Source organism: Leptopilina boulardi, unplaced genomic scaffold (genome assembly GCF_019393585.1).
Source record: "Leptopilina boulardi isolate dan_hultmark-lab unplaced genomic scaffold, ZJU_Lbou_2.1 LbouV2_255, whole genome shotgun sequence".
NCBI lineage: Eukaryota > Metazoa > Arthropoda > Insecta > Hymenoptera > Figitidae > Leptopilina > Leptopilina boulardi.
In genome coordinates, this window is record NW_026137813.1 from 1,461,310 (window position 1) to 1,486,843 (window position 25,534).

Sequence of the window (25,534 nt, forward strand, 5' to 3'; positions counted from 1 at the left end):
TTTCTCTCGGTTCTCTTATTAATTCTTGAGGCACGCTCTTTCCCTTTCTTTTCCACCTTTTTACTCGAACCTCGCTTTAACTCACCTATAAAGTTCGTGCCTTGCCAAGTTCAAACTAATACTGACGTTTGTTAGCATAAGAGACATTTGAGGTAGGTAATGTCCTGACGCAAAAAAAAAGTAAAAAATAAATCACGTTTAAAGAAGAAAAAAAAATTGTGCTCCAACTTTTGTCATTCAATTAAGAGACAAAAAAAAGTGCGGATTTACTTCAACTATTAATTATGACATCGAATTTAATTTACCTTTCACCGGCAAAATAGAAGGGGGGAAAAAAAAGTTAAAATTTTTACCAACGCTATAATATAATAGATGAGTTTTATTAATTAAAATTTATTTTTTTAATTTATTTCTATTTTTTATAAACTAATAAACTAAATTCTTATATTTAAATATTTTTTTTTAATAATAAATATTATTTAAATTGTCGACGGTTATAATTTTACAATAAAATTAAAAAAAAAAAAAAAATGGAAAAACTAGAAAAATTTTTGAAACTTTAAAAAAAATTAGACAGATATAATGTTTAAAGTTTGTAACAAAAATTGGCAAGTTTATTTTGATTTAAAAGAAAAATTGAATCATTTTTCTTTATTTTTACAAAACTTCATGTGTATTTTGACCTGTAGTTGTTACAGTTTCGAGTTAGATGTTTCTATTTTTTTTTATATTTCTTTTGCAGTTTTTCAAAGTATTTTTTTTTTCAGTGAAATAGGGTACATATAACTGTCGACAATTTAAAAAAAAAATTTTCAGCAAAAAATTCTAGAAAAAAAAGTGTTTTTTGAAAATATTAGAAAGTTAAAAAATAATTTCTGTCTTATATGAAGAAAAAAAATTTATCCAAATTTGAATTGGAATTCCGGTATGGATTTACCAAATCAAAATTTCACGTGGATCATGATTTTAAATTTTTATATTATAAAAAAATGTAATATCTAAATAAATCTATAAAATAATAAATAAAAAAATTTATTTCTAACCTTAGCCTGCTAATGATGTATATCATATATTTCGGACGATAAGGTATTCTGGAAACACACTTGACTTAAAAAAAATTCAAACATTTTCGATACCACACGTTTCGAAGATTAAGAAATAAAATACTTTATCTAAAAATTCCATCAATTGCGATTTTAAGAATTTCATACACTCCCGGAAAAAAAAATTTTGCTAAAAAAAAGTTTAACACTCTAAATTGTATTCATTCGCGAATTAAAAGATTCTAGCACTCTCGAAGCTATTCACTTCCAATACGTGAAAATATCGAATAAAATACGATGAAAGAAATAAATGTGTTTTAACACGCGTCTAAACAGGTCAATGCACGAATTGCAACTGAGTGAATAATTATTATGTTTGAGATTTTCTGTCTACTTTGTTATGACCTTCGGCTTTAGGTATACCCTTTGTATTTCAATGTAAACATATTGTATACACAGCTTGGTATGTAAGAATAAAAATAAATTTCAAAAATCGCTTCCACAAATTTTCAAAATTTTGAAATTATGTTTTTTAAATTTAAATTTTTTTGCACATATATAAATAGAACAGCTGTTCCTTATTATATTTCATTGAAAGATTTTGAAATATTTCAATGGTAAAAAAAAATACATGAAATATTGGTGCAATTATGTAAATGTCTAAATATGAAGAAATATTACAGCAAAAGTTGTGCAAATATTACGCTAAAATTTTTGCTGATGAAAATATGTAAAAAAAAACAAATTACAGCAATATAAAAAAATTTCTAAAATTCATTTTTATTAATAAAAAATATTTTTTAGAAATTTTTATTATATTTCACGGTGGGTTTTAAGCGATTATTATGAAAAGTCAAAATTACCAAGATTTTTCTTTTGGAATGTTTTCTACAACAAAAAAGAAGATGTTTGCAACAAAAATGAAAATCATCCATCGGTCCCTTTTTGAGAAAATTGATTTTTTCTACAAAATCGCATAATTTCTCGCTTTTGAATAGTTTCATGCAAATAATGTTTAAAATTGCATATAATTATATATATATACTCTGTTCCAGGAGAGATCGATATTTTTCTGCGCATCTTGTTGTAAAAGTGTGTATTTTTTAGTGAAAAAGGCGTTTTCTAGATTTTTTTCTGAAAAACATAGCCAAGGATATAAAAAGCATTGTAACATGTATTGCTTTTCCTAAAACTAAAATCAAGCAAACATATTTAAAATTTTTGTGACCTACGAGCCTGGTCTCCAAAAGGCAGTCGGAAGGGTCTTTTATGGTTTTATGGCTTTTCATTGCAAAATTAAAAATTGTTGGAATTTAAAAAAATAATTATATAAATATTATATTTGCAATGTACAGGTTAAAACAATTACAACGGTATAAATTTTTTTGCAAATACTATAAGATTAGAGTTTGTACATAATATGTAAATCATGACATTGTCTAACTTTTCCAAAAGCAAATTTTAATATTTAGACGTAAAAATTTATATCGTTGGAATCGTCAAAATCTGCAAATGGTAAATTTAATATTTAAAAAATTATTTTTTTGGATTTAAATATTTTTTATTTTGTACCATAATGGCATAAAATCTAAACGACCCTAAAATGGATAAAAAAAATTTAGTTTTCAATAAACATGTTTCTTCAAATTTAAAAGAAATTGAAAGAGAAAGCTTATTTGCTGAAACGTAAAATAATATACGCCTCCTTTTATAGTTTTCTGCGCGTAAAGGGCCCAAATTCGTCCTGAAAAATATCGATTTCTCCTGGAACAGAGTATATATATATATATATAATTATATGCAATTTTAAACATTATTTGCATGAAACTATTCAAAAGCGAGAAATCATGCGATTTTGTAGAAAAAATTAATTTTCTCAAAAAGGGACCGATGGATGATTTTCATTTTTGTTGCAAACATCTTCTTTTTTGTTGTAGAAAAGATCCCAAAAGAAAAATCTTGGTTATTTTAACTTTTGATAATAATCGCTTAAAACCCACCATGTATTTATTATTTAATAATATTTACTATTTCTTATTTTATGAGATATTCATTAATTTATTAAGTTTTTATTACATTAATATATTTATTATTTAATTTGTATTTAGTAATTAAATTTTGAAAAAGAAGAAAATTTTATTCCTTTAATTACATAGTAACAACAAAATTTCAATTTTTATTTCTGAAATCGCTTAAAGTGATTCATATAGGTTTTTTGCCTCTAAACACGAATCCGTAAGGGCGGAAAAAAATGAAAAATCCATTGATTTTATTTAAAACTTATTACTTAGGAGTTTTTGAAGTAACAAGTTACAAGTCCAATTAATTTTTAATTTTGTCATCCGCCAAATTGGATCCTTCATTTAAAATTTTAAAAATCTAATGCCAGATTCGTCATCAGCGACTTCAAAAACCCCTAAGTAACGTATTTCAAGCAAATCCGATCAATTAAAAATTTTTTTTCCGCCATATTGGATCCGCCATTTTGAAAATCTAATGCTATATTCGTAATCAGCGACACCAAAAAACCCCCAGTAACGAGTTTTAGGCGAATTAAAGCGATTTTCAGAAAAATCGTCCGCGATACTAAATCCGCCATTTTGAATTTTAAAAATCTGACTTCATATTTTTAATCAGCGACCCCAAAAACCTTGAACAAAGTTATGACTTTTTTTTATAAGTAATATAGTTTAATTAACAATAACAATTTTGTTAAAAGCATCAAAAATTTAAAAAAATTTAAAATTGTAACAGGTCTTCGTCGCTTGGGTCAAAAACCGTGTATTCCTGTGTTATGGACCCTGCTCTGAATTATAACAGTCATATTAATCATGTAATTAAAAAATCATCAAGAGCACTTGAACATATTGTGAAATTTGGCGCAGATTTTCATAATCTTCGGATTCTTAAAATATCATTTTTTTTACTTGTTAGACCCCATATCGAATGCCTATCAATTATCTATATTATCCTCAATATATTTATCAACAAGATAGTTTAGAAAAAATACAAAAAAAAATTTTTAAGATTTGTCGCAAGACAGCTAGATAATGTACCATTCAATTATTTTAGTCACGATTATGCAGAACTGCGTTCGATTACAAAAATCCCAACTATTTATAACAGATTTCTAAAGTTAGACCTTCAATTTCTTTATAATATTAAAAACAGTAATATTGATTGTCTAGAATTATTATCTCAGATCTCGTTGATGACTCCGCTTACTTGGCTTAGAAATCGACAAACAAATAGATTTACATTTAAAGTTCAACATTCTCGTACAAATCTTGACAGTAATTCACCTATATGTTACGCATTTGTCGTGAGGCAAATAGTGCTTATGCCACAGAAGGTCACCAAAAGCGATTCCACAAGTAAAAATAATATACCCTGAAATTGTTAGCATATATACATACCCAAGCAAAAATTTCTGTCTAACATATGCCAGTATTTGTTCAATACACGGAAAAAAGAGGTTTGGTAAATATAAGTAAACTGAGTTCGGTTGACTGTAGAGCAGTTGTTGAAACCAAATGAATAGTTATCTTAACCTAAGTGGTTCGGTTGTTAGAACTAAACTCGAATGGTTGTTTCAGTTCGGTTATTTTAACCGAAGTTAGGTTATAACAAACAAACACTTTCCAACAAAACGATTTATGTCATTCACAGAAAATTAAAAGGCATTAAAATAAGCTGCAACGCTTATTATTTTAATCCAATTTTGCTTATTTTAATCCATTTTGGTATTAAAATAAGCAAAATTGGATTAAAATAATAAGCGTTGCAGCTTATTTTAATACCTTATAATTTTCTGTGTTCCCACTACTTTAAAAGTGGGACTTAGAAAATTTTTATGGTACTCCTTAACTTGAAATCGGACTGTCACCATCTGGAAGCAATTTAGACTTTATCCTTAGCACGTCGGGGATCGCCTGACCGGTTGATGTTTGATTTTTAAGACATTTTTCTTGCAAGGATTTATTCCTGGAGTAACGGCACATTTTTTTAATTCGTTATTCAATACAAAAAAGCTTGTATTATTTGTGAATTAATTAATTAATTTAATTTCAATTAATTCATTTCTCTATTTTAAAGACTAATTGTTTAAAATATTAGTGAGAAGTGATAAAGTGAATAAATTAATTACGTTCGACTTCTTAGTGAATACAAATATATAGAAAAATTCAGAGGTGAACTCTTAATGTAGAGAAGAAATGTGCGTTATTTAAGACTTGTGTGAAGAGTGTATTGTTCCTTCTTTTAAAGTTATTAAAAAAATTTTGATAGTTGATTCTAATGTTAAAAAGTATGTCTAATTTGTAAAAAGTTGGAAAATCTCGGTTTTGACAAAAGTCTTGAAGCCTATGAAATGCCAGTTATTATTAAAAACATTCTTAGCAATGGTAAAAAATTTGTAAGTCTAAAATGTATATTGTAAGTAGCTACTTTTTTAAAAATGGAAAATAAAAATAATAGTATTAGAAATGTAGCGTTTTTATTTTTAATTACATTACTCCCCTTTAAAGAAAACATCCTTAATTTTTATTGGTTTATAACTTAACAGTTTGATTGCTTCAACCGAAAAGTCTGATTGAAACAACCGAAAAGTTTGATTGAAACAACCGAAGAGTTGGTTAAAATAACGAAAAAGTTTAGTTGAAACAACAGAAATGTTGGTTGTTGTAACCAAAAAGTTGGGTTGAAGTAACCGGAAAGTTCGGTTGAAATAACCTGAAAGTTCGGTTGCAATAACTAAATTTTTATCATAATGTCAACCGAATAGTTCGGTTGTTACAACCAACTTTTTTGTTATTTCAACTAAATTAAGGACAACTTAACTCGATTGGTCATCACAACTGCTGAGTTCGGTCAGGTCAATACCAAACGAAAAGTTCAGTAATTGCCAGTACTGACGCAACACTGCGCCGGTTGTAAATTTTTGCTTGGGTATTTTCAAGGACAACTAATTTTCCTCTATATATTTACAGCAAAATAAAAATTAAATATGTTTTTCCAAGAAATACAAATTTCACCGCGGGGCACAGTGAATAAATTAGTAATTTAAATGGCCAGTAAATTAAGACAATTAAAATGAAATAAAAGGAATTTTGAAGAAACGAACATCTTGAATATTTATAGAGCCATTATTTTTGTCTGAGAAAAGTCTCCTCTTGCGCTCTGCATATATATAGAGATAATAATATTCATCCTTTGCAAAGGCCGATCAAAGCTCTAGAGAGAGAGAGGAAAAAAAGGGGGGGTTAGCATGCCATGGATCGATCCTCAATATCTGGGTATTAAACATACATATGCATGTCGATAAGTTAGAAGCGGTAGTAGAGAAAAGATAGAGAGGAAAATATAGTGGATAGATAATTCCTAGGTACTTTCTTCCTATATACAATATTTTTTCTCTCTCTCTTTTTTTTCTGTAAAAGTCATAAAAAGAGGATTGGCAGTTTTTACAATACGAAATTTAGTTTCTCTCTCGACATATCGATACGTTGGACAGAGGGAGACATGGGGAGGGTGGGGGGGGGGGGGGTTGGAAAACATTTTGTACAATGCTCACTGAATGCGGGTGTATTTCTCGTTTGATTTAATTGGACGTGCTATTTAATTGAGCGATAACCCATGTTATATATGCTCGCCTTGCACGCGAACTCGTGTGTCGCGAGACAAAGGTTTCTCTCCTCTAAAGCTCCTGTCGATATGGTCTTCCATCTAACGACCTGCCTGCCTGCCTGACACTCCGGCGCAATGCTTTAGCGAAGCGTCAACGCCATACCATGGAAATAATCAACTCGTGTGCGCACTGCTGAGAGAATTTCAGTACCAGGAAACCGAAAAGCGTTGCGCTTAATTTTCAATTGACAGTCACAGATGATTGCTCAGTATTTTTGGCCTTTTGTTTCGGTGAAATAACTCACAAACTAAACTTGACAAATACATACATATAAACGACTAGTGTTCGCGTTCTTGTTATTTGTCAAAATGTTGTAATTAAACACACACACACACACAATAATATGGAAATGACGCGCGAATGAACACACACCGGTTGAAACAGCGGTAAACTACTAATTATTGCAACAATATATATATGAGTCAATCAATTATAATAATAAATTATTCTGGTTTCCTGTATATGAAAAATTAGTAGCATTCATCTATACATATATACAACTGTTGCACACTTGTTGGGATAAACAAATTCGGATAAAAATGTAATCTTCTTTTGAAAAAATCATTGTATTCTATGAATTAATTAAAGCGATTCATTACAACAATAATTTGGTAGGAGATTTCTGATTATATAAGATTGTTAAAAAAGCGAATGATTGCATAAACAATCATCAAGAAATTTAATTCCTAATAATCCAAAATCTAGATAAAGAATCAAAATTTTATCTATAGTACAAAATCCTAAGTCAAAAAAAGATTTCTAGAATTATGCATAATTTTTATTCCCTAGGTTTTTTTTATTCTTGGGAGAGGCGTGCGAAAGATTTTCTTTTTCAAATTCACAAATACTTTACAAAAACCATAATAAAGCAATTATTATAGAGATATGGCATTATCTCCCGAGTTTTGTTAAATTATTTTTTACATTAATATTCAATTAATATTTCTTTGTTATTTTAATTTTATTTTAGTTTGTTTATTTAATTATAAAGCTTTTATATATTCTTATATTTTATCATAAATATTCCCGGATTTTATTTAATTTGTTTTCAAAATCGTTACAATACTCGAGGATCTTAATCCTTAACTTGCTGCTTCTGTCCACAGATATGAAACTTTGAAAGGAAGGACACATCAAATTATATAGTACCTTGAAATACTAGTGGAAAATTTTCAAGTTGAATCCTGCAACAAATTCGTAATTAAGCTAATCTGTAAGGGATCCAACTACATACGTGTTACAAACGACTGTTTGACAAATGTTTTATTGTACTTCACTTCTATCTAGATCTCTTGTCTTTCATTCACGATTTCTACTTCTAGGGCGTTACTCTACCTTTTTTTTAATTTCTAAATCAGATTCGTCATTAAACCAAAATTACAACTTCCTTTCAAAATTTTTTACATTTCCTATATCGAGTTCCTAAGATTACGCAAAATAACTTTACGTGCCCTTCTACAATCCAGACACACAATTCCGGAGCAGTATATTAATTGAATAAATTGATTATTAATAACACACTTGGAAAGATTCCCCGGAAAGTGCCCCCTGGAGGTTCTATCAGAATTCCGTCGGAATTCCATAAGAGTTCCAAAGAATTTTCGATAGGATTCCGACGGAATTAGGACTCTAAAAATTTAAAAAAAAAATTAATCGGAATTCCGTCGGAATCCCATAGGAAATTCTTTGGAACTCCGATGGAATTACGTTGGAAATTCCGGCGGAATTCTGATAGAACCTCCAGGGGGCACTTTCCGGGGAATCTTTCCAAGTGGGAAATTAGTTCAATAAAAATTTTCAAAAATATAAAAACCATAAAAAAGACATTGTCGTTAATAAATTAAAAAAAAGAAATTCTACAAAAAAAATGTACAGTAGAAAGTTATATGTGCATCTATATATAAGATTAGGGTTGTCCAATTCATATCTCCTGCTGATGTTTATAGCCCTGCATATTTTTACTGGCAATATGTTGCAGGCGATCCACAAAAATTGACTTATGCGAATTTTACGATGCCGGTAGCGTTTCGCTGATTCTGTACGCGAGCTTTTTCATCGATGGGAATGAAGGAATATTTCGCTCCTTCTCTCTCTCACATACACATTTGCAACGTATATATTTTGAACTGCATTTATACCTCAGACCATCTCTTTACTATATATACCGAATATGGACTATCCCTATATTCCATTGAGAGATATGGAGATATTTTGGATAGGTGGCTCGCACTCGCGCGTTATGTATGTATATAACGATATAACTTGAGAGTCTATGGACGCATTACACTGATCGCGTTTACGTTCAGTTTCTGTCGAACAGTGGGTGATTTATCTGTCATGTTCACGTATCTTCAGGCCATGTCACTCGAGCTGTCCAGTTCGAATTGCGTAAATGCGGATCAAACGCATCAGTCGCACCAATATACATATTCTGTGCGTGCGTGTATATATATATACACACATTTACGATGAGCTTGGTGATATAAACATATATATATATATATATATAATACCCATATTGTATAGATGAGTGGGACATTTAAACACACGCATTCAGTGGGAAATATACATGCGGCTCCGTGTTTGGCGTTTCTGGCACGCGCGCTCACCTCATCTTCGATCTAGTAATTGCTATAGTTCCATTGACGATATAATTGCGTCATTGATTTCGTCCGTTTGACCACTGACACTTAATTACCCATGAGGATTATTCGACACTTTGGTTCTGACTCTATTGCTAATGGATTAGGTCTGATTAATAACTATTCACACCTTGTTTTCATCAACACATCGCGCAGCAGTATAAAAGGAAATTAAAAAGAAATGCATTATTTTTTTTTTGCTTTTTAATTATATACTTGCAATATTCCGCGTGAAAAAAAAGTGTTGCTTTCTCAAAACTCAATCGAAGCTGGATTAAGGCTAAAAAGACTGATCCGTCTTTTTTTTAAATACAAAATAAAAAATTTTAAATGAATAAAATCATAAAATAAGAAATAGTGGTTATAATAAAGTGTGGATAACTATTTAAATTTTTTAAGAAGATTGACTGATACTATACTAATATCTGTTGTAAGTTATTGTCAAGTTATTATTCAGCCAGCGTCGTAATGGAAAGTTAAAAAAAGTTACATAATTTAAATTAAAGTGATTTTCTATACAATGGTTAAATGTTATCTGTCCCTTTATGTTTATGAATTTATAATAAATTTTGAAAATAACAAAATAGACTAAATATTTTCATGTTTACACCTTTTTATCTACTTTATACATTTTTAAATGTCCTAATTTTTTTTTTTTTGAAATTAAGTAGTGTATTAAAATTAACGTTTTACTTAACCAGTTTCTTAATATTTGATAAAAATTTATTGTCTGCGCAACTGGGTTAATTCTTTTTATCTATGTAGACTCTATAAATTTAATTTTACAATTGTATCAATAAATTATTACACATAAAATCCATTTTATTTAAACAAGAAAAAAACATTTTAAATTAACTATGTATGCATATATAGTGACAACAACTCAAGTTGTGATATCAGTTGTAACTCTCATGGGAAAATATATATAATTCAACATATTATTTTGTGTGAGAATAATTAACGACACATTAATCAAATTATTGAACTTTACAGCGTTTCTTAAGCAATATAAGGTATGAAAATATTTTTTAAAATCTTTGTTTATTCACTCTTTCGTTCTTATATTTTGCCAAATTTAAAGTAAATTTTTAATTGATGCATTGCTTTTCAATACTTTTATCAATAGCGTGAAAATTGTTGATTAAAAAAAAAATACATTAATGTTTTATAAATTTAGTAGTTGATAATTTGGAATAAATATGAATTCAATAGTTTTAAAGAATGTTTTTCTGGATTTAATAGCATATTCTTTACAGTGTTATTTGGAGAACTATCAAAAAAATATAATTACCTTATTATTTAACTCGTTTAAAATTTTCCGAAAACATAGATTCTTCATACGTATATCTAAATTTAAATTTATATAAAAAGTTTTATTTATTGTTCAATAACAAAGTAATATATTTTTGCAGATATTACATTTTTCTGTCTTTTCTATTGAAAAAAATACAGTGGCAATTTTAACAAACTTTAATAGAATTTGAACATTTATAAAGTGGTAAATATAAACTCTATACTAATAAAACTCAACAATTAATAATGGAAGCAATTATAAATCCACTAGAAGCTGTAAAACTTATACCAATCTTCAATTACATTAATATACTTAGCGATTTTTTATACTTTGAACATTACCTTGAAGAAATCGATCAAAATAAACAGATACCAATTGTTAATGCACTTTATGAATATTTAGATGACCATCAGAATAATAAATTCAAGAAGGCTGAATTAATTAGAGCTTTATTACAAGGAAGTGATATGTATGGAGCAAACATCGGCGAACATGTTGATGTCACTTTTGTTAATGTGATGTTCGACTATATTATTAGTTCTCTTGTATTTGACAAGTATGGTAATATTTATGGGTTTTTGGCAGATGTATTTTGTAAAGTAGAAAATTTACAATTTGAAAAAGTATTAAATATAATAAGGATAAATCTTCAAAATGCATCTTTTGACAATGAATATGGCAGTAGTTCGACTCTCAGTGATTTATCAGTGGCAAGAATATACAACGACATAATATTACCTCTCTTTCCTCAACCAAATGATAGTCTTAATTTATTGTCTCTTGATTACATTTATGCACAAGCTGGTTCAATGTTTCTACGAGCAGGTAGAATAAATTCTAACAATTACATAAATTTTGAAAGCAATACTACATATCTGACTGAGGATAATTTATTTAACGAATACCTAGTAATAGGACATGTAATTGAAAGCTTCATATTAACTGATGAGAAAAATGTTGATATGTTAAAAGCTTTTGCTCTTCCAGCTCTTACGTATTCCATTTTCAATTACAAACATTTATTTGCCAATGATAATACGGCAAATTTAATATCCGATTCAACTTTCTGGCATTCGGCTTATGTTTATTTATTTCAATATACAACTGCATGTTTTGATGCTATTGAAGATAAGTTGAAAAATGACTACACATTAAAAATATATAGTGCACTTCTTAGATTTCAAAGTTGTTCTGCGTTTGCTAATGATATCATTGAGCATCATTGTCCTAAATTAGACATACAGGAAAGAATTTTTAAATTTCTTTTTTTTTCGTATTATCCTTTTCCCTTTCGATGTAAAATTGATGAATCTCTACTAAATCCAAAAGAGTATTTTAAAAATCAAATGAATAATATCACAGAATTATATGAAACATTCGAATTGCAATTAGTTCAAAATAATTTTCCCAAAGCTTTATTACAGATAATTGAACGTGAGAAAGTTATTGTAAAATTATTAGTTCCTAATAACTTAGTACTAAATCATAATATCCATGAATCAGAATATTTGTCTTATGATATTTTAGAATTTTTTTTCCCCCATAATCTAAGTGCAAATTACTACATTTTGAAACGAGAAAATTCTAATGTAATATTAATCAATACAAATGATAATTCACAATTATTTCCAATGCACATTAGACAATATTTGGAAAAATTATACACAACGGCGTATCATAAAATTTTAAAAACAGCTGACGAAAATAGTATCGTATTTTTTCACAACTTAGTAGAGCATAAAAAATCGAGATTTGAATCTCAGTTAAACATTTTAAACAACTGTGAAGAAGATAAAGGTCAACTGAATAATAATTGGTGGAAAGAATTTGATTTATCATTAGTGCCATATTATCCATGTTTAGCAAATTTATCTGAAACTAATAATAGAAATTATTGTGTATCAAATAATACTAATATCTATTACAAACATCTACTTGACATCACTTCAAAAGCAATAAACAATTATTCACAATCAATTCTGTCTTCATCAGGCACAAATATAAGATCATTAATTTTAAAATATGCAAGTTTTCAAACAGTAGCTGAAATTCTAACAGAAGAACGAGAATATAGACTTACATTAAAAAATCCACTAATTAAAAATAAAATATTTCAGGATATTTCTTTAAATATAAATGATCCTGCATTTCAATTAACATTTATAGCTAAAGACGACATAAATCTGTTTAAAAGAATAATCTATTCTTTAAGAGAAAAGACTGATTTTAATTTTACATTAGTTACTAGTAGTCTTTCGATGATAACAAAATTAAAATCCAATTCTTACAAAAGCATTGGTACTATTGGTGCAAATAGTTCTCGATTAATTTTCATAAACACTTTAAATAATCGAAGTGATACTGGATATGGTTATAAGTTTACTTTTTTATCTGAAAATATAAAAGAAATTGCACAATTAAGAACTGGCTATGAATTAAAAGATCAAAGATTATTTACCCAAGGATACAAGGAAAAAGAAAAGAAAATGTATATTGCATTAAGTAACATAACTTTTCAAATTGAACCTGATCATATTATGTATGAAATTAATAATCAATTTTGGAGGAGACCAACAAGATATATATTTTCCGGAATAACGATTCTAGCTGATGATTATAATGAGAATTGTTCGGATAATAAGTATTTTGAAATGTGGAAAAATTATAATATTTGCCGAAGACGACAGCGTTTTAATGCGAAATCTATCTATTTAGAATACGCTGTAAAATTTATTCAGAAAGATACAAGTTTTTCTGAAGAACAGATACGCCATATGCTTGAAAAATATACGTTTTCAGATAATACAACTCTAATGCGTTTTGTCAATGATTTGCTAAATGACAATTCTTTTAAAGAACCTATTTGGAGTAAAAACTATATAATAGAAAATCCAGCTCTCTTAAATGAATTAAGATTTAATTTACGTTTTGAGGAACATACTACTATATCAGAATATGATGCTGAATTTAGAATCAATTATCTTTACACAAAAGCAGAAAGATATCGAATTGAAGAAGAAACATCGATAAAAAATATAGTTAAAGAATACAATGAAAAGAAATCATATTTTTCGGTTTCATTTCATGATTACTATGCAATTCGAAATTATGCTACAACAGGATATAAAAGAATAACATGTGGTAGCCATGAAGCAAAACTTATGAAAATGGCTTTATATAAATTAGCAATAAGACAGTCCGACGACGATCCATATGAGGAAATTTATTTAAAATTATTTAGAATTGAGACTAAACCAATTACAATTCGTCGAATTATGTCAACTAAAATGAATATCACTCTTCAAAAATTTACACAAGCTTCTTCTAGTGTGGACTCGGTTACAAGATTTGCTGGTTATCCACAAACTGGATATATAAACATTCTTTATGAAATGATATTTAATGGATCATATCCAAGGATAAAAATAGAACAATTTTATAACAAAAAAGAAAAGAATGTAATTCTTTTACCAGGAAGTGAATTTTTCATTGAAGACAGTACAATGCTGCAACTTGGAGGATTGGGCAATGTTTTAAAACTGAAATTAATCTTTAAAGATAATTTTAATGATAAATATGTTTGGTATAGAAATATCATGAATGAAATTGCACATATCAAGTTCTAAACATTTCTCTAATGAATTTCAGAAAACAAGTGGGACAATTAACTAAAATATTAATAAATCTCCATCTTCTTGAATAAAGGAAACATAAGTTGGATAAGGATGTAAAGCAATTTTTTTTATTGTTTTTATTATTTGCGCAAAAAATCTTTTTTTAATAAAATTGAGCTTTGGAACTAAGAGACATATGTAGACACAAAAATAAATTCTAAGAGTATCCAATATGGAAAATTATTTTGTCATTAATTATGAAAATTAAAATATTAAATACTAATACAATATTTCTAACCATGTTTAACAAATTTTTTATCAAATATCTAAAATTGAACAATATTATTAAATTCTTTTTCTATTAGATATGGAATAAATAAAATGTTTATAGAGTTTATTTACTTATGGTATAATATTGATAATATTTTAATTATATCTATACCTTGAATCATATCAGAGAATTACACGTGTTTTCTCGTAAAATACAATATTTATTAAACATCAATTATATTAACTATTTATTAAGTTAAAATAATGTTTTCCTTTTCCAATTGTATCAACAAAATTATATACATAATAAATGGTTTGTCAGTGTAAAAAAATTTGTTTAACTATTTCCCAACTCACGTAATATATGTATACATCGATAGTACCTAATAATCTCATTACTGTAAGCTACAGCGTTTGATAAACAACATCAGGTATAAAAACATGATTCAGAATTCATTTCTATAAACACTTTATTTTATTGTCCTTTACTATTTAGCAGCGATAAATAAATTTTAAGTAAAACACAATTCAAAATTTAGTTTCAATCTTTCTGCATTTGTATTCTGATTTATAACAGATTGTATATATTTTTTACAGATATTTGAATTTCACTAGACAGTGTCATCTAAACTGAAACAAAAACAGTGACAAATGAGAAATTAAAATATCATTTTCTACTTTCCAAATTTGTAAAATATAAATTCTATACTAATAAAACTCAACAAGTAATAATGGAAGCAATTATAAATCCACTAGAAGCTGTAAAACTTATACCAATCTTCAATTACATTAATATGCTTAGTGATTTTTTATACTTTGAATATTACCTCAAAGAAATCGATCAAAATAAACAGATACCAATTGTTAATGCACTTTATGAATATTTAGATGACCATCAGAATAATAAATTCAAGAAGACTGAATTAATTAGAGTTTTATTACAAGGAAGCGATATGTATGGAGCAAACATCGACGAACATGTTGATGGCACTTTTGTTAATGTGATGTTCGACTATATTATTAGTTCTCTTCTATTTGACAAGTATGGTAATATTTATGGGTTTTTGGCTTATAGTTTTTGTAAAGTAGAAAATTTAAAAATTGAAGAAGTGTTAAATACAATAAGAATAAATCTGAAAAATGCATCTTTTGACAATGAATATGGCAATAGTTCGACTCTCAGTGATTTATCAGTGGCAAGAATATACAACGACATAATATTACCTCTCTTTCCTCAACCAAATGATAGTCTTAATTTATTGTCTCTTGATTATATTTATGCACAAGCTGGTTCAATGTTTCTACGAGCTGGTAGAATAAATTCTGAATATTATCCATATTTTATAAACTATGTTGCAACACAACCTGATGATAATAATTTATTCAAACAATATTTGGTAACCGGACATCTAATTGAAAAATTACTTCTTATTGATGAAAAAAATTTCGAAATACTAAAAGCATTTGCCCTTCCTGCTCTTTCGTACTATATTGTTAATTTTAAATATTTATTTGAGTATCAACAGATGGATAATGTAATTTTAGAATCAATTTTCTGGCAGACGGCTTATAAACATTTATTTCAATATACAACTAAAAGTTTTAATGACATTAATACTATGTTAAAGTATGATTACACATTAAAAATGCACGCAACACTTTCTAGTTTTCAAAGTAGGATTGTATTGGCTAAAACTTTCATGTCGCAACATTGTCGTAATTTAAATCTAAATGAAACAGATTCTGCGCTTCAATTGTATTTGAATTATCCTAAATCTTTTCTCTGTAAAACTGACAATGTTTTACCTGATCCAAATGAATATTTTAGAGATCAAATTTATAGCATTATTCAATTATACGAAACATATGATTTTCAATTAATACAAGAGGCCTTTTCAAAATATCTAATAGAAAATCTTCAAAAAACTATAGTTACTATAAACTTAGTAACTCTTCACAATGCACAAGAAGAATCTTTCGAATCTGAACATTTGTCGTATGATCTATTGCAATTTAATTTTCTCAATAGCAACAGTTCTGATTTTTATATTTTAAAGCGAGAAGATTATAATGCAAAATTAATTAAATTCGATGATGATACACAAGACACAAAAGATATTAAGTTACCTTTAAAAGCATTAATCAATTTTTCAACATTTATAATTTTAAAAACACCTGATGAAAACATTGATGTGTTTTTTAAAAATTTAATTAAATATAAAAAAACACGATTAGAGTTTATTTTAAAAAATTTAGAATACAATAAAGGAAACAGTGATTGGTGGAAAGAATTTGGTTTCTCATTAGTGCCATATTATCCTTGTTTATCAAATACATCAGAGATAAATGATGGGAATATGTGTAAATCAGGTAACATTGGACTTTTTTACAAATATCCACTTGACATAGCTTCGAAAGCAATAGACACACATTCGCGAACTTTACTATCTTCATTGGGAACAAATATTAAATCAGTATATTTAAAAAATGCCTCTAACGAAGCAGTAGATTCAATTATTAGTAAAGAACAAAAATTTAACTACTCAATAACAAATACATTAGATAGAAAAACATTATTTGAGGATATTTCTTTACACATAAAAGATCCTGAATTTCAGTTAAAATTTATAACTAAAGAAATGATCAGTAAACTTGAAAAAGTAATTAATTCCTTAAGAGAGAAGATTGATTTTAATTTTACGTCAGTTATTAGTTGTCTTACGAAGATAACAACTTTAAAATCCATATCTTTTAGAAACATCGGTTCAATTGGTAAAAATAAAAATCGTGCTATTTTCATCAATATTTTGGGTAATAAAAGTGACACTGGATATGGTTATAAGTTTATTTTTCTATCTAGAAATGTGAATGAAACTGCACAATTAAGAACTGGCTATGAATTAAAAGATGAAAGATTATTTTCCCAAGGGTACAGGGAAAAAGAAAAGAAAATGTATATTGCTTTGAATAATACAACTTTTCAGATTGAACCTGTTGATATTATGTATGAAATTAATTATCAACTTCGAAGGAGTCACACTAGACTTTTGTTTTTTGGAGTACCAATTCAAACTGATGATTATAATGAGAATTGTAAAGATAATAGATATTTTAAAGGATGGCAATATAATAAGATGCTTTGTCATAGGGAACGGCGTTTTAGAGAACAATCTGCATACAAAAAAGAAGCCGAAAAATTTATTCATAAAAATACCAATTTTCCCAAAGAATATATAAGCGATATGCTTGAAAAATTAATATTTCCAGATAATATAACTCTAACGCGTTTTGTCAACGATTGCTTAAAAGACAATTCTTTTAAGGCACCTATTTGGAGTGAAAACTTTACAATAGAAAATCCGGAAATATTAAATAAATTAAGATACAACTTACGTTTTGAGGAACATACTACTATATCAGAATATGATGCTGAATTTAGAATCAATTATCTTTATTCAAAGTTAGAAAGAAGTCAAATTGAAGAAGGAACATCGATAGAAAATATAATTAAAGATTACAATAAACAGAAAGCAAGTTTTTCAGTCTCATTTCATGATTACTATGCAATTCGAAATTACGCTACAACAGGATATAGAAGAATAACAGGAAACACTGATGAAGCAAAACTGATGAAAATTGCTTTATATAAATTAGCTATAAGACAGTCTGATGATCCAGTCGATGAGTTTGACTTAACATTATTTAGAGTCGAATCTAAATCGATTGCATTTCTTAGAAGCATATCTCGTAAAAGCAACATAACTTTGCAAAAATTTACACAAGTTTCTCCAAGTATGAAATCGGCTACAAAATTTTCTGGTCTTCCAGCAGTTGGAAATATAAACATTGTGTACGAAATGATATTTACTGAACCATATCTAAGGGCAAAAATATTACAATTTTATGAGAGTATAGAAAAGAATGTAATTCTTTTACCTGGAAGCGAATTTATAATCGATTATAGTAAATATGAGAATATTGAAGGTTTAGGCAGGGTTTTAAAAGTAAAGCTAATATTTCAACATACTCCTAATGATAAGTATGTATGGTATAAAAATATCATGTTTGAAATTACAAATAAACTTTTAAACTATGTATGATAAATTTAGAAATTTTTTTTGTAATAATTATTCTTTAAAATAGAAAATAGTTGTAAGCAAATAGGATTTTAATTTTGATGAAATTATAAATTGAAAAATGTAACTAAATTATTTTTCATATAATGTAAATTATATCTTCGTTGTGATAGATTTAATAAAAATTCATTTATGAAATGTAAAATGGATGAACCTAAAATAAATTGTGTTATAATATATGAAAATAAATTGATACAGAAATTAGTAATACAATAAAATTTAATTTGTTCATATAGAAAAAATCTATCCGCATGCATTAAATTTTCTATAAATCTATCAAAATGTCACTACTTTTACAGAACTAGATTTCTTATTTCTTTTTAAGTACAAATTAAATTATTATCACTTGGAGCGGATTTTATCGACGTTTGACTTGGAGTTAAATTTTAATGATTAATTTAACTTGCCTTCATCTAAATTTCTCTGATAGTTAGTAATTTCAGTGAGGAGCGAAAATAATTCAATTTTTTCAATAAATACAAGTAAATCAAGCAACACCTGCTCCAATAATATTGGCCCCCTCTATATTACATTAATTGATGTTAATTTGTATACTTTTTTATATGTATGATACAATATTTTCAATAACAAAATTTTTGTTATTTTTTCAAATCCCAAAGCCGAAATTTGACTTTTTATGATCCAAAATATGTCAGAATTTGTTTTTACTAAGTTTGTACTCTTCATTATAGTAATTTACACAGTTTAGACAAAAACAAATTTTTACAAACATGAAGAATAACATTTTTTTTATTAAAGAAGCAGTGATTTAGCGAAAAAATTAAAATAGCGACCTCTAAATAACTTTTAAACATTTTGTCAAAATTCTGAAATTTATTTTGGATTTTAAGAAGTCGATTTTAGGATATTAAAAAAATTACCAAAAATTCGTTGGTACAACGTATTAAATTATCAGTTTACTTTTTCAATTGTATCAATAAAACGATAGCCATATTAGAACAGTTTATTATGTAGATAAATAAAAATTATATTCAAACATTTCCAAAATAGATATATATTCAACAATTCTAAGGTTTAGATTGCAATATTAATTCTCATATTATATATATATATATACGCATTTTAACCGCTTTATTTAAAACACATTAACTACACAATAATCCAATTATTGAAAACGTGTAGAGTTTCATAATCTGTACCAGGTATGAATAAATATGTTTCAAAATTGCTTTATTATATGCATTGTTACTATATTGCATCTAACTATGTTTAATTATCTAATACTATAAATTTTAAGTGTTCTCAATGAGTTTATTTTAAATGTAATTACGCACACAGCCACCCAATAAAAATTGTTTGAATTAGAACAGAACTTTTATTTAAACGAATTTTCATTGAGGTAGAATTATTTACTTTAATTAGAATTTTTACTTAGTTGAAAAAATATTTAATTCCAATGCTTAAGAAAAATATATTTCGAATATAATGTGACCTCATATGTGAACATAAACTATTATTATAAAATTTAAATTTCTTTCCATACTTACGAAATTTAAATCGAATTGAAGAAAGCAAATACAACTCACCTGAAACAGAAACAAATTATTTATTTAAAAATTTTGTTTTAAAAATTTTGTTTTAAAAATTCATTACCAATAACAATTTATTAATTTCATAATGAAAAGGTCTTGTATGGTTTTTTGTTTTAAATAACATATTTATTTTCTCCCCTACTTGTTATTATGTAAAACCAAAATAACCTTTTCATTATAGAATTTATTAAAAAATGATTCTAAAGAATATTTAAATATATAGAAAGAGTATCATGATTCAATAACAAAATATATATTTTTACAGATATTTCAAATTGATTAATTGGCACACAATATAAGTCATAGACTAATAAATATAAATTCTATAATAATAAAATTAAGCTTTCAAGAATGGAAACACTGATAAATCCACTAGAAGCTGTACAACTTATACCAATCTTCAATTGCATAAACATACTTAGTGATTTTTTATACATTGAACATTACCTTCAAGAAATCGATCAAAATAAACAAATACCAATTGTTAATGCACTTTATCAATATTTGCAAGATTATCAAAATAATAAACTCAAGAAAGATGAATTAATAAGAAACTTGCTAAATGAAAATGATCTGTATGGAGCAAAAGAAGACGAAGAGTTTGATGTGACTTTTGTTAATGTAATGTTCGAATACATTATTAGTTCTCTTGTATTTGACAAATATGGTAATATTTATGGTTTTTTGGGAGAAATTTTTTGTGAAGCAGAAAATTTACAGTTTCCAGAAGTATTAAATATAATAAAGCTGCATCTTCAAAATGCATCTTTTGACAATGAATATGGCAGTAGTTCGACACTCAGTGATTTATCAATGGCAAGAATATACAATGACATAATATTACCTCTTTTTCCTGTACCAAAAGATGATATTAGTTTATTGTCTCTTGATTACATTTATGCACAAGCTGGTTCAATGTTTCTTCGAGCAGGTAGAATAAATTCTAACAATTACATAAATTTAGGAAGCAATTCTGCTTCTCTAACTAACGATAATTTATTTAACGAATACTTAATAATCGGACATGTAATTGAAAGTTTTCTGCTAACTGATAACAAAAATTTTAACATCTCAAAAGCTTTTGCTCTTCCAGCTCTTACGTATTATATTTTTAATTATAAATATTTATTTACCTATGAGAATATGGCAAATTTAATATCCGATTCAATTTTCTGGCAGGCTGCTTATGAACATTTATTTAAATATACAACTAATGCTTTCAATGAAATTGAAATTAAATTAAAAAATGACTACACATTACAAATGCATATGGCACTTTCTAGTTTTCAAAATAGTGCTACATTAGCAAAAAAAAATTTGAAAAAATATTGCCCACATTTAGATGCAGAAGAGATGAATTTTAGACTTCCTCTTTATATAAATTATCCTAAATCCTTCGAATGTATTATTGGTGAGAAGCTACCTAATCTACAAGAATATGCTGAGAATAAAATTAATAATATTCTTGAATTATATGAAAAATATAATTTACAATTAGTTCAAGAGGCCTTTTCGAAATCTCTAATACATCAAATTGAAAATAGTAAAGTTATTATAAAATTACTACTTCTTAACAATACAGTTGAAAATAATGATTTTGATAAATCAGAATTAATATCGTTTGATATTTTGGAATTTTTTTTTCCTAATAACATAAGTTTTAATTATTATATTTTAAAATATGAAGATTACAGCGCGATGTTAATCAATTACATTGATAATGATCATTTTTTCACAAAAGATATTAGATTACAAATTGAAAAGTTATTCAATATGGCGATACCTAAAATTTTAAAAAGAGTTGACGAAAACATTACCGAATTTTTTGACAACTATGTATGGGATAAAAAATCCCGACTTGAAGGTTATTTAGTAATGTTAAGTAATAATCAAGGAAAATATAAGCACATAAAAAATGATTGGTGGAAAAACTTTGGTTTATCATTAGTGCCACATTATCATTGTTTATCAGATAAATTTGAAATGAATTACAAAGATATTTGTGCACCAAATAATATATCACTTTTTTACAAATATCCACTTGATATATATTCAAAAACAATAGACATTCATTCACGAACTTTTCTATCTTCATTGGGTACAAATATCATATCAATATTTCTGAAAAAAGCAGGTAATGAAGCAGTAGATTCAATTGTAATTGAAGAACAAAAATATAGATACTCAATGAAAAATGTGGTAAATAGAGATAAAATATTCCAGGATATTTCTTTACACTTAAAAGATCCGGCATTTCAGTTAACATTTGCAACAAAAGACATGATAAGAAAACTTGAACAAATAATTAATTCCTTAAGAAATAATATTGATTTCAGTTTTACGTTAGTTATTAGTAGTTTTTCGAAGATATTAACTTTAAAATCTCATTTTTACAAAAGCATAGGTTCAATTGGAGAACAAAATTCTCGTTTAATTTTCATAAATACTATAAATAATAAAAGTGAAATGGGTTATGGTTATAAATTTATTTTTTTATCTGACAATAAATGTGCAAAATTGAGAACTGACTATGAATTTAAAAATAAAATATTAATTAAACAAATTATAAAATTTGAAATGGAAATATATACGGTTTTAAATAACGTAACTTTTAAACCTAATTATATTGTGTATAAAAATGATAATAATCAATTTTGGAGAAAATCCACTAACGTTTTATTCACTGGTATATCAATTCAAGATGATGATTGTAATGAAAATTGTATGGATATTAGATATTTGGAAAATTTGGAAAATATTAATATTTGCCAAAGACGACGGAGGTTATTAAACAAATATAACTACGAAGAAGAAGCGATAAATTTCATTAAGAAAAATACAAAATTTTCAGAAGAACAGATACGGAATATGCTTCGAAAATACACATTTCCAGATAATGCAACTCTAACTCTATTTGTTAGAGATTGGCTAAAAACCAAATCTTTTCATGAACCCATTTGGAGTAAGGAATATATAATAAATGATTTTGATCTCTTGGAAAAATTAAGATACGACTTACGTTTTGAGGAGCATAATACTATATCAGAATATGAAGCTGAATTTAGAATTAATTCTCTTTACTCGAAAGCAGACAGACGTCAAATTGAAAATGAAGTATCGTTAGAAAGTATAGTTAAACAATACAATGAACAGAAAGCAAGTTTTGCAGTCACATTTCATGATTACTATGCAATTCGAAATTACGCTACAACAGGATATCAAAGAATAACAAAGGGTACCCATGAAGCAAAACTGATGAAAATGGCTTTATATAAATTAGCAATAAGACAATCTGACGATCCGGTTGACGAATTTGATTTAACATTATTTATAGTCGAATCTAAATCGGTTGCATTTCTTAGAACCACACCTCCTAAGAATTATATAACTTTGCAAAAATTTACAAAAGCTTCTCCTAGTATGAATTCTGCTATAAGATTTTCTGTCAATCCAGCAGTTGGATATATAAACATTGTTTATGAAATCATATTTTCTGGACCATATTTAAGAGTGAAAATAGAACAATTTTACAACCATAAAGAAGAGAATGTAATTTTATTGCCTGGAAGTAAATTTCGAATTGAATATCATGAATTTGAGGAAATTGAAGGTTTAGGCAAAGTTTTAAAAATAAAACTTAAATTTTTACATTTTTATGACAAGTGTGAATGGTATAAAAATATTATGAATATAATTTCACAAATCAACTTCTAAACAATATATAATGAATTTAAAATTTTTTTAAAATAACTTTTTTAACATTTAATTCAAATAAATATTTATTTTTATATAAAACAAAACGTTTAGTATAGTTTAATTAATTTTTCATACGATGAAAGAATTTGATTGAGCTAAAGAATCTTTTGGTTGTTTCAACTGAAAATTTGTTTAACTGCATACCAATACATTTATTTGGTGAATTTAAACAATTTTTTTCTGAGTGTATACTAATTTTAAATATCTAAAATTGAGTGAAATAAAATAAATAAAATTTTTATTAAATTTGTTTCCTTATGGTAAATTATTAACATTATTCATCTTAAAATAATACGAGCCTTCGCTTGAGACAAAAAAAACCAGAAAACGTCTAATTATAATAAGCTGATCAAATGGAAAAATACAAAATAATTTTTATTGTAATAAATTTTAATTTTTTCAATTGAATCAATAAAGAAATATGTCTAGTAAAATAGTTTATTTGTATATAAATACATAAGTATTTAAACATATTCAATATATTATTTAAACTTATATAATTAATTATTGTATATATTATATATATAAAAAATTTTATATTAAAATACTTCTTTATCCAAATAAAAATGTATAAATAAAATGTTTACTAACGTTAGTTTGTTTATGGTAAATTGTTAATAATAATGTCATTGTCTTAACCTTGAAACAGTTCATAGACCCACACGTACCTACGCGTGCAACAAAATAATGAAGTAATAAAATTATAAAAAAAAGGATTTTGAAATATTTATTTTAGTTCCTCACAGACATAACCGTACTTTTTACTGTTTACGAATTATTTTTTTTCATTCTTTTGTAAAATTCAATTTTGTCACCGGTAGAACATGAATAGTTCAAAATGATAATGATTTTATTTTAACGAAATTTAGATGATTACATTTTTCATTACATCTAGTAAAATTTAATTAAATTTCGTTACCATATTATGACTATCTCATTGATAAATGTGAGAGAGTACAAAATACGTTCCTACGTTATGCTGTTAGATTATTAGGTTTAAATTATGAATTTTTTGGCCATCAATGTAGTAATTTACTTAAATAATTAAATATACCACCTATTGAGTCTGTTTTTTGTATAATGATTTGCTTTTGTTATATAGAATCATTCATGGTTTAATAGTTTGTCCTCTTTTGTTATCAAAAATAAATTTTTCAGTAGCGTCAATGCATCAACGTAGTCGAACGTCTCTATTGTTTTATGTACCGATTAGTAGAACAAAATATGCTCATAATTCAATTATTAATAGAAATAGTCGTGAAGACAACACTATATCTAGCAGCATAGACTTCTTAGAAACATCAGAAATGGTTTTTAAATCTAAATTGCGTAGTCTAAATTAAAAGTTTTAATTTTGTATTTCTTTTTTCTTAAGGGCAGTTAGCTTCTTAACTCAATAAAATAAATTAAAAACGACAAATTATTTGTAATTAAGCATTAGAATCTGCATAAAAAGACAAATAATTTAACACTTTGTAAACTAATAAGTCATGCTTAATTTTCTAGAATTTAAAATTCATTAATTTTCCATTCGTCTTTA

The 25,534-nt window shown here is 26.6% G+C and overlaps 4 protein-coding genes across 8 annotated transcripts in view; 3 read left to right on the forward strand and 1 right to left on the reverse strand.

Annotated features, from left to right (window-relative positions):
* LOC127280842 (connectin-like) overlaps window positions 1–25,534 on the reverse strand; it is a 497,564-nt gene that overhangs the window by 179,831 nt on the left and 292,199 nt on the right. The window lies entirely within an intron of this gene.
* On the forward strand, window positions 10,248–14,494 carry LOC127280834 (uncharacterized). The gene is made up of 2 exons (XM_051304119.1): window positions 10,248–10,384; window positions 10,784–14,494. Exon 2 carries the CDS (start codon window positions 10,911–10,913, stop codon window positions 14,289–14,291), a length of 3,381 nt encoding a protein of 1,126 aa, XP_051160076.1. The 5' UTR covers window positions 10,248–10,384; window positions 10,784–10,910; the 3' UTR covers window positions 14,292–14,494.
* LOC127280835 (uncharacterized) lies at window positions 14,909–18,743 on the forward strand. 2 transcript variants are annotated; one of them, XM_051304120.1, is made up of 2 exons: window positions 14,909–14,980; window positions 15,147–18,743. In XM_051304120.1, exon 2 carries the CDS (start codon window positions 15,281–15,283, stop codon window positions 18,647–18,649), a length of 3,369 nt encoding a protein of 1,122 aa, XP_051160077.1. In that variant the 5' UTR covers window positions 14,909–14,980; window positions 15,147–15,280; the 3' UTR covers window positions 18,650–18,743. The 2 variants fall into 2 exon arrangements, with proteins under 2 accessions (XP_051160077.1, XP_051160078.1); XM_051304121.1 differs by having other exon boundaries at window positions 14,962–15,065.
* Window positions 19,753–24,388, forward strand: LOC127280836 (uncharacterized). The gene is made up of 2 exons (XM_051304122.1): window positions 19,753–19,848; window positions 20,504–24,388. Exon 2 carries the CDS (start codon window positions 20,590–20,592, stop codon window positions 23,950–23,952), a length of 3,363 nt encoding a protein of 1,120 aa, XP_051160079.1. The 5' UTR covers window positions 19,753–19,848; window positions 20,504–20,589; the 3' UTR covers window positions 23,953–24,388.

Coding starts and splice junctions, on each gene's coding strand:
- LOC127280836 (XM_051304122.1), top strand. CDS start 20,590: ATGGAAACACTGATAAATCCACTAGAAGCTGTACAACTTATACCAATC.
- LOC127280835 (XM_051304120.1), top strand. CDS start 15,281: ATGGAAGCAATTATAAATCCACTAGAAGCTGTAAAACTTATACCAATC.
- LOC127280834 (XM_051304119.1), top strand. CDS start 10,911: ATGGAAGCAATTATAAATCCACTAGAAGCTGTAAAACTTATACCAATC.